Here is an 8,491-nt window from a genome sequence, read left to right as displayed (position 1 = left end):
AGCTCAGAGGGCAGAATTGCAATCTAACTTGTAATACTGATCTATCATAACGTCATTGTATCTAGAAAATGGTGGATGAAGGGTATACATCAGGGGAGGGGGGAGGAACTGGTGAAGGAGCTGACTCCTTTCTTTTGGAAGGATGAATGAATCAGGATCATGAGCTGAGATGTAAGAGATAAAAGGACCGAGAAGATGTAAAAAGTAGATTGGGAAAGGAAACCTGTAAGGGACGTGTAGAAGGGTGTGCAGTGTCTGGGGGGTCCATGTGACATATGGGGTGATGTGTTGGAAATGCAGCCAGTCAGCACAGGATAGAGACTTTTCCCAGTCAGCCAAGGTTCTGAGAAGGTAGGTCCTGGGAGAAAGGGGCCTCGGTGTGGGAGGCCGGTCTTAGAATGAAGATCCTGGTAGACAGATCTGGTCAGCACAGAGGTCCTGGCTGTCCCATGGCTTGGGCCCTTCAGTCAGTCTGGCCTCATCCGTTTTCAGTTGTTGACTCAACCCCCTGCAGTGAAGAAGGGGTAAGGTGCTGGGCCAAGGCACCCTAGCCAGGCCTCCAGCCTCTCTCCTCAGCTAGCCTCACAACCCACAGAGTCTCAACGGGGCAACGGCCTCAGACCAAGCTTGTTTCCAGGCCAGGAGTAGAATGAAAATGTTCCTCCTAGACTAATCCAGGAAGCTGCTCTCTCTGGAAAAATCTCCTAGCTCTTAACAAGAATAATGGCATTGGCCAGGCATGGTGGTTCATGCCTGTAATCCCAGCACTTTGGGAGGCTGAGTGGGGTGGATCACCTGAGGCCAGGAGTTTGAGACCAGCCTGGCCAACATGGTGAAACCCTGTCTCTACTAAAAATACAAAAATTAGCTGGATGTGGAGATGGGCGCCTGTAATCCCAGCTTCTCAGGAGGCTGAGGCAGAAGAATCGCTTGAACTTGGGAGGCAGAGGTTGCAGTGAGCCAAGATCGCGTCACTGCACTCCAGCCTGGGCAACAAGAGCAAAACTCCATCTCAAACAAAACAAAACAAAGAATAATGGCATTACTAATGCAATACTACTGTTCATTAACTTTACAATGCTGCAGCCCCCCTTTTCTTTTTTTTGAGACGGAGTCTCGCTCTGTCACCCAGGCTGGAGTGCAGTGGCGCGATCTTGGCTCACTGCAAGCTCTGCCTCCCAGGTCCATGCCATTCTCCTGCCTCAGCCTCCCGAGTAGCTGGGACTACAGGCGCCTGCCATCACACCCGGCTAATTTTTTTTTTTTTTTTTTTTTGTATTTTTAGTAGAGACGGGGTTTCACCATGTTAGCCAGGATGGTCTCGATCTCCTGACCTCATGATCCGCCTGCCTCGGCCTCCCAAAGTGCTGGGATTACAGGCATGAGCCACCGCACCTGGCCACATGCAGGCACTTTTCTAAAGCTACTTTTTCTTTTGAAACAGGATCTCACTCTCACCCAAGCTGGAGTGCAGTGGCTCAGGTATGGCTCACCGCAGCCTGGGCTCAAGCAATTCTTCCACCTCAGCCTCCCGAGTAGCTGGGACCACAGGCATGCACCACCACACCTGCCCAATTTTTAAATTATCTGTAATGATAAGGTCTCTCTATGTTGTCCAGGCTGGTCTCAAACTCCTGGGCTCAAGTGATCCTTCTGCCTTTGCCTCTCAAAGTGCTGGGATTACAGGCGTGAGACACCATGCCCAGCCTTAAAGCTGTTTTTTTTTTTTTTAAATTTAAAATGTATTTATAGGCTGGGCGCGGCGGCTCACACTTGTAATCCCAGCACTTTGGGAGGCCAAGGCAGGAGGATCACAAGGTCAGGTTCGAGACCAGCCTGGCCAACATGGCAAAACCCCATCTTTAGTAAAAATACAAAAAAAATTAGCCAGGCGTGGTGGTAGGCGCCTGTAATCCCAGCTACTTGGGAGGCCGAGGCAAGAGAATCACTTGAACCCGGGAGTTGGAAGTTGCAGTGAGCTGAGATCACGCCACTGCACTCCAGTCTGGGTGACAGAATGGGACTCTGTCTCAAAAAAAAAGTATTTATTTATTTATTTAAAATTAGAGATGGGGCCGAGCACGGTGGCTCATGCCTGTAATCCCAGCACTTTGGGAGGCCGAGGCGGGTGGATCACTTGAGCCAGGAGTTCAAGACCAGACTGGCCAATATGGTGAAACCCCGTTTCTACTAAAAATACAAAAATTAACCTGGGGTGGTGACGCATGCCTGTAATCCCAGCTACTTGGGAGGCTAAGGCAGGAGGATCGCTTGAACCTGGGAGGTGGAGGTTGTACTGAGCCGAGATTGTGCCACTGCACTCCAGCCTGGGTTGACAGAGTGAGACTCTGTCTCAAAAAAAAAAAAAAAAAAAAAGAGATGGGGTCTTGCTATGTTGCCGAGACTGGTCTTGACCTCCTGTCTGGGTCTCCCAAGTAGCTGGGATTACAGGCATAAGCTGCCATGCCTGGCTCTAAAGCTTTTGTATAATAAATTATTTATTTCTGTCCTCACATTGACCCTAGGAGGTGGGTACCATGATTTTCCTTACTTCACACTGGCAGAAAGTAAGGCACAGAGAAGTCCAGTGAGCTGCCCAAGCCATGAAGTGTCGAGCAACAGAGGCCAGACCCTCAGCCAAGCTATTGGGAGCCAGTGTTCCTGCAATAACAACTGCCCAGTGTTGCCTCTCAAAGGGTCCTTGCAGTCCCTGAGGGGTCATTCCTGAAAAGACCGATGCCATGGCCTGAGTATAGGAGGCCCCTCCTGGGTTGTTGGCCCCCTCACTGCCCTTGCTGGAGATGGGGCTGCTGTGTCCCCTGGAATTTCCTCGCAGCACCTGTATGCACCCTGGAGAGGAGGCCAAGAGCCTGTGGGAACTGCGAGAGCTGGGGACTGCGCACAGCTTGAGAGGCAGGGGGTACCGGGCCTGAACCCCAGACCAGCGGGGCATTCTGGTGGCCCAGGGAGAGAGGCCATGTCCTCTTTAGACCTGCCACCTTGGGATTAGGGACCAAAAGTGGCTTTCTCAGGCTGGGTCCATTTAGGTATGGCTCCTCCTGCACCTTCCCCCAGGCCCAGACACCCCCCACCCCCAGCTCTCCCACCCCAGGCCTGAGATGTACCTGCCCTGGTTGCCACATACTAAGGTCCTGGTGGGCGTAGGAATTGGGACAAACTGTTGTCAGGTTTCCTGGGGCTCCCCCCACCTTTGAACCTTACTTGGCATGGAGTTCTTTCTCCCCATAGTAGCTCCCCACACTCATGTTTCTACCTGGGAGGGGGTGATGGGTCACGTGCCAATGTGTCCCCAAGGCCCCCAGTGTGTCCCCAAGGCCCCCAGCTTCAGGGCCTGAGTCCCCATGCCCTGCTCTATGGGGGTGCGGGGGTGTCATGTCTTGCACTTTCCCCAGCAACCTGCCACCCCCCTACCCTGTGAGAACAAGCCCCTCTCATTCTGTGTCCCTTGACTCCACGACCGCAGCTGCCTTGTCCACGAGGCAGGGATTCTCATCTCTGGTGCAGCCCCTGTCCTCACCACTCTGGGCTTGTGCTGTTCTTGGTCCCTTATCTTGTTGTCACAGGGCTAACCCTCCCCACACACCTGGCTGTCCCCTGCCCCACAGCTCCTAGGCCAGGGCCTGTCCCTGCCCCTAACACGCAGCCCCTCGGTTCCTCTTACCCTCTTCTTGGACCCTAAGCCATTTCTGGGTAATCAGAAAGCTCAGAGATGGTCTCCAGGTGACCCCCCAGTCTGTCCCTCTCCCTGAATCCAGAGCGCTGCAGTCACAGTAGAGGCAATTGCTGTCATTCCACGGCCCATGGCAGCCTGGCGGCCCGTACCCCTCCCCCATGATCCCCTGCACAGACAGGCCCACGTGTGTCCCCAGATGCCTGAATCACTGCTGACGGCTGGGGACCTGGCGGCCGTGGGCTCCTGGGGAGCCACTGGGGAGGGGGTGGCGGCCGCGTCTCGCCTCCACGGGAACACCTGCGGACATAAATAGGCAGCCAGCAGAGGCAGCAGCACAGAGCCACCAAGCAGCGCTGCATACGGGGTCCACCTGTGTGCACCAGGATGCCCGACACCATGCTGCCCGCCTGCTTCCTCGGCCTACTGGCCTTCTCCTCCGCGTGCTACTTCCAGAACTGCCCGAGGGGTGGCAAGAGGGCCGTGTCCGACCTGGAGCTGAGACAGGTACTTCCCACTGTGGGCCATCTCAGGGCTGCCATAGCGGGCAGTGCTGACACCCCGGGTCAGGGGCTAGGAAAGAGGGAAGTCATGGGTGGTGGTAGCCTTTAGGGGAAGTTCGGGGGAGGAAGAGGGAGGCATGGCATGGCTGGGCAGAGGAGCCAATGGGGTGGGCCAGAGGGGACCAGGCTTTGGAGGAGGCTGGGAGAGGCTGAAGGCGCTCCTGGTCACTGTCGCCATCCAGACAGGGATGCAGGGAAATGAGGGATGCTTCCCCGGTGACTGGGCTTGGGGCTGGATAGGGAGAACGGGGCATCATGGCCTCCCCTGTGCCCATGGCGGTCTTGCATCTGGACTGGCTGGGGCAGCAGAGGCTCCATCCTACCTAGCACTGGAGGCTTTCCTCATCCAGCCCCAGCCTCCCAGCCACAGGCGCCCAGGCCCCCACACAGAAGATGGCCACTGGTCTGAGCGCACTTGAGTGGGGCATCCTGTGGGGAAGTTCTGCTGGGAACCTGGCCTAATTCTATAGTGCTGGACGTTTCCTCCATTTCCAGCAGAGCTGAAGGAAATCCAATCACGATGTGCATGCAATTCTGTCCAGGCTCAATGATGAGCCCTTGAGCAAATTAGACCACACCAGGCTCAGCTAAAAGTCTAATGCGCTATCCATTGCGCCAGAGAACCGGCTGTTGAGCAGATGAGAGTGGCCGGTCGGCAACCCCCGCAGCCTCTCTTCCTCCTGCTAGGCTCCTTTAGGGTCCTGAGGCACCTGGGTGTCCGTGCTCGCCTCTAGGGCTCAGGCCCCTCCCACCCACCTGATAGGTCATAGGTGGCTGAGCAGGGGTCAAGGCTCCAGCTGAGGCCGACAAGCTTGGCGGGGGCCAGGGGCAAGGCAAGAGAGGAGACAGGAAATGGGAAGGGCCGGGGTTCTGGATGGGTAGGGCCTCTCTGCATGGTGTAGTGGGGAAGGGGGTGGGCCCGGGCTCAAGCCGCAGCAGTGCGAGGAGGACGGAGGAAGGGTCTGGAGTGGTGGAGGGTGGGGCAGCTGCAACAGTGGCGCCCACCAGCGATGGCCCCGAGGCTCGAGGAAGGGCTCCCCATGCTGTAGTCCACGGGAGACCCGTCCCTAGCTGAGCGTGAGGACGCTGAGGGCTATCACTGAGAGGTCATCCAAGAAACCAAGGTGCTGAGCAGATCTGGACGCCCCGCCCGTGACCGCGGTCGAGGCCCAGATGGCGCCCGAGCGTGCCTGCAGCTGCAGCCCCGGTGTCCCGCCCGCACTCCGAGCCCTGGACCCCAGCATCCCCGCCTCGCCGCGTTCCCCTCCAACCCCTCGACTCCCGGCTCCCCTCCTCCCGCTCACCCCACCCGTCCCCGCAGTGCCTCCCCTGCGGCCCCGGGGGCAAAGGCCGCTGCTTCGGGCCCAGCATCTGCTGCGCGGACGAGCTGGGCTGCTTTGTGGGCACGGCTGAGGCGCTGCGCTGCCAGGAGGAGAACTACCTGCCGTCGCCCTGCCAGTCCGGCCAGAAGGCGTGCGGGAGCGGGGGCCGCTGCGCCGCCTTCGGCGTTTGCTGCAACGACGGTGCGCGGCGGGGGCGGGCCTGGGGCTGGGGGGGCGCAGACCGCCTGGGTGGGGGGACGCGGGCCTGCGGCGGGGTGGGGGCTGGGTCGGGCCCGGCGGGGAGGGTGTGGGCCCCCGCATCGCGAGCTGCGCCCACCCCAGGGCGCCCGTGCTCACACGTCCTCCCGGCAGAGAGCTGCACGACCGAGCCCGAGTGCCGCGAGGGCTTTCACCGCCGCGCCCGCGCCAGCGACCGGAGCAACGCCACGCAGCTGGACGGGCCGGCCGGGGCCTTGCTGCTGCGGCTGGTGCAGCTGGCCGGGGCGCCCGAGCCCTTCGAGCCCGCCCAGCCCGACGTCTACTGAGCTCCCCCGCTCGCCCCACCGGCGCGCTCTTTGCGCCCGCCCCTGCAGCACGGACAATAAACCTCTGCCAATGCACGGCCTCGCGTCTGTCTCAGTCTCTGGCGGGAAGAGGGAAGGGGAGAGAGGTGGGAGCGCGGACCCCCGCCACCACGCCGACCAGCCAGTCCCCGGACCTGAGGTCGTGGGCGGATCCACCCCAGAGAAGCAACAGGTCCCGTAGAGGAAGCGATCTGGGACCCGCAGAGGTGTCGCTAGAACGAGGGACAGGGCGAATTGGGAGGCAGGGGAGGGGGAGACCAGAGGCCGAGAGTGGCCTTGGAGGGGGTGGGTTGAGGATCCTCCCGGCAGAGGGAAAGAAGTAAAGGCAGAGAGGGGAAAGGCCTGGAGGACAAGACAGCAAGAGACCCAGAGACAGAGACAGCAGAATGTTGGAGAGAGATGCAGAGACATTGACAGTGACGGAGAGAAGAGGGAGAGAGGCAGAGGGGACAGGCCGAGGGGTGACCATTCTGTCCCCATTTTCATCCCAGGAGACTGAAACACAAACCGCTCAGGGACCCACCCTGGTCCCGGGATTCCCAGTGCAATGTCTGATTCACCCAAGGCCGTGCTCGTGTGTAGTGGCGGTGGGGACATCACTGTCTGTCCAGTGCACCCACCATTAGGGCCCCTCAGCCACAGTGGGGGACCCCTAACAGATACAGCCCCACACAACCCCAAGCACACTTAGAGAGAAACAGACAAGAAAATAACTGCCAAGAACGTGTCCGCAACCCTTGACCACAACCGCAGAGACCCTGAGCCCCACATTCAGAGCCACAGACACCCAGAGAAACACAGACACAGCCGACACGAGGATGGGCAGGAGCGTGTATGTACAGGCTCACACAAGCAGGAGTGCACTCACATTAGCTCCCGGACATGAGGACCTTCCGCCCTATGACATGAGCCCCTTTGGCGACAAGACGTCCAGCGGTGCTCGGCCTCTTCCTCTGCATCCCTTGGGTTCTCTCACCCCCTTCTTGAACCCGAGGCCTTTCTGGTCCCATCTGCCCCGTTCTCTCCTTTGTCTCTCACTCTGCTCTCGCCTCCCTGTTCTGCCAGCTCCTGGGCCCCCTCTTGCCTCTCTCCTTGGCCCCTCCACCCCTCCCCTTCTGTCCCCTCACCCCCTCCACCACCTCCCATCCTTCTCTCTCTTGGCCTCCTCTTTTCTCTGCATCCTCTCCTTGGGCTTCCTTGCTCCAGGTCTTGGAGCCACAAGAGGCTGCAACTCCTTCAGGATCCTCCGCAAACTCTGAGGTCAGGAGGGAGTGCAGGAGGAGGGAAGTCCGCCTGGGCCCTGACCCCAATGCCCAGGCTTACGGCCAAGCCTGGTGACTCAAGCAGCCCAGCCTCAGCAGCCCTGGGCAGAGTCCAGGCACATGTCAAGGTCAGGCTCTCTTCCACACTCCCAGGGCTCCCCTTGGCTCTCACCCCTGACCTGGTTCTGGGCTCCTCTGCCAGGCAGTGCCCGGCACGACTGGGTCTAGCCAGTGGGTACAGGGACCATGCAGGCTTGGGTCACTGCCATGACCTCCTGCTCCTGTTTCATGTTGTCCACTCAGGGCCATCCCCCATCTGGCTGGGGCTAGAGCAGGACCAAACCTAATAGGAATTTATTAACTCTTCCAGACTGGGAAGTAGGAAGAGGCAGGGGGCTTGGCTGCACTGAATTCAATCCAAAGTGTTAGTGTCTGGACATGGGGACAGTTTTAGAATGAGGTCCAGCAACTTCCTCTTCCTAAATACAGATTCAGAGACTCCTTTCCCTCCACTTGTCTTCAAAACAATGGGGCTACTACTTCTGGGAAGGGGTGAGGAATGTCTGCCCACCCACAATTTGCCCAAATGTCCACCTCCCTGTACAGTCTTTCACTCTTTCTCCCTCTCCTTGAGTCCCCTGGCCCAGCTACAGAGCCATTTAGCAGGGAGAGGTCTGCCCTTGTCTGCTCAGTCTCTACAGGGCAAATGGGCTGCGGCAAACCCACCACAAGGGTCAAAGCAGTGTCCAAGCCTCCACATCTGCTGTTTCATAAAAATGGTAACATCGGCAATCTCTTTTTAATTTTTATTTTTATTTATTTATTTTTCAGCATCTACATTAAGGACACAGCAGTGTCTCTTGTTAAAGAACTTCTTGGCCAGGTGTGGTGGTTCATGCCTGTAATTCCAGCACTTTGGGAGGCCAAGGCAGGAAGATTGGCTGAGGTCAGGAGTTTGAAAACCTGTGTCTACTAAAAATACAAAAATTAGCTGGGCATGGTGGTGTGCACCTGTAGTCCCAGCTACTCGGGAGGCTGAGACAGGAGAATTGCTTGATCCTGGGAGGCG

General features: G+C 58.1%; 1 protein-coding gene across 1 annotated transcript; it reads left to right on the top strand.

The window, feature by feature from the left end:
* The first annotated feature begins 2,644 nt into the window (after positions 1 to 2,644).
* On the top strand, positions 2,645 to 6,196 carry AVP (arginine vasopressin). Its single transcript, XM_001160259.7, has 3 exons — positions 2,645 to 4,198; positions 5,576 to 5,777; positions 5,949 to 6,196. Exons 1-3 carry the CDS (start codon positions 4,079 to 4,081, stop codon positions 6,119 to 6,121), a joined length of 495 nt encoding a protein of 164 aa, XP_001160259.2. The 5' UTR covers positions 2,645 to 4,078; the 3' UTR covers positions 6,122 to 6,196.
* The last annotated feature ends 2,295 nt before the right edge of the window (positions 6,197 to 8,491 follow it).

The sequence above is a fragment of the Pan troglodytes genome, chromosome 21 (assembly GCF_028858775.2).
Source record: "Pan troglodytes isolate AG18354 chromosome 21, NHGRI_mPanTro3-v2.0_pri, whole genome shotgun sequence".
In the NCBI taxonomy this organism is placed as follows: Eukaryota; Metazoa; Chordata; class Mammalia; order Primates; family Hominidae; genus Pan; species Pan troglodytes.
Note: the sequence above shows the minus strand (reverse complement) of the source record. Positions and strands in the feature narration are given on the sequence as shown.

Coding starts and splice junctions, on each gene's coding strand:
- AVP (XM_001160259.7), top strand. CDS start 4,079: ATGCCCGACACCATGCTGCCCGCCTGCTTCCTCGGCCTACTGGCCTTC. Junction 4,199..5,575: donor CCGACCTGGAGCTGAGACAG/GTACTTCCCACT, acceptor CCGTCCCCGCAG/TGCCTCCCCTGCGGCCCCGG. Junction 5,778..5,948: donor CGGCGTTTGCTGCAACGACG/GTGCGCGGCGGG, acceptor TCCTCCCGGCAG/AGAGCTGCACGACCGAGCCC.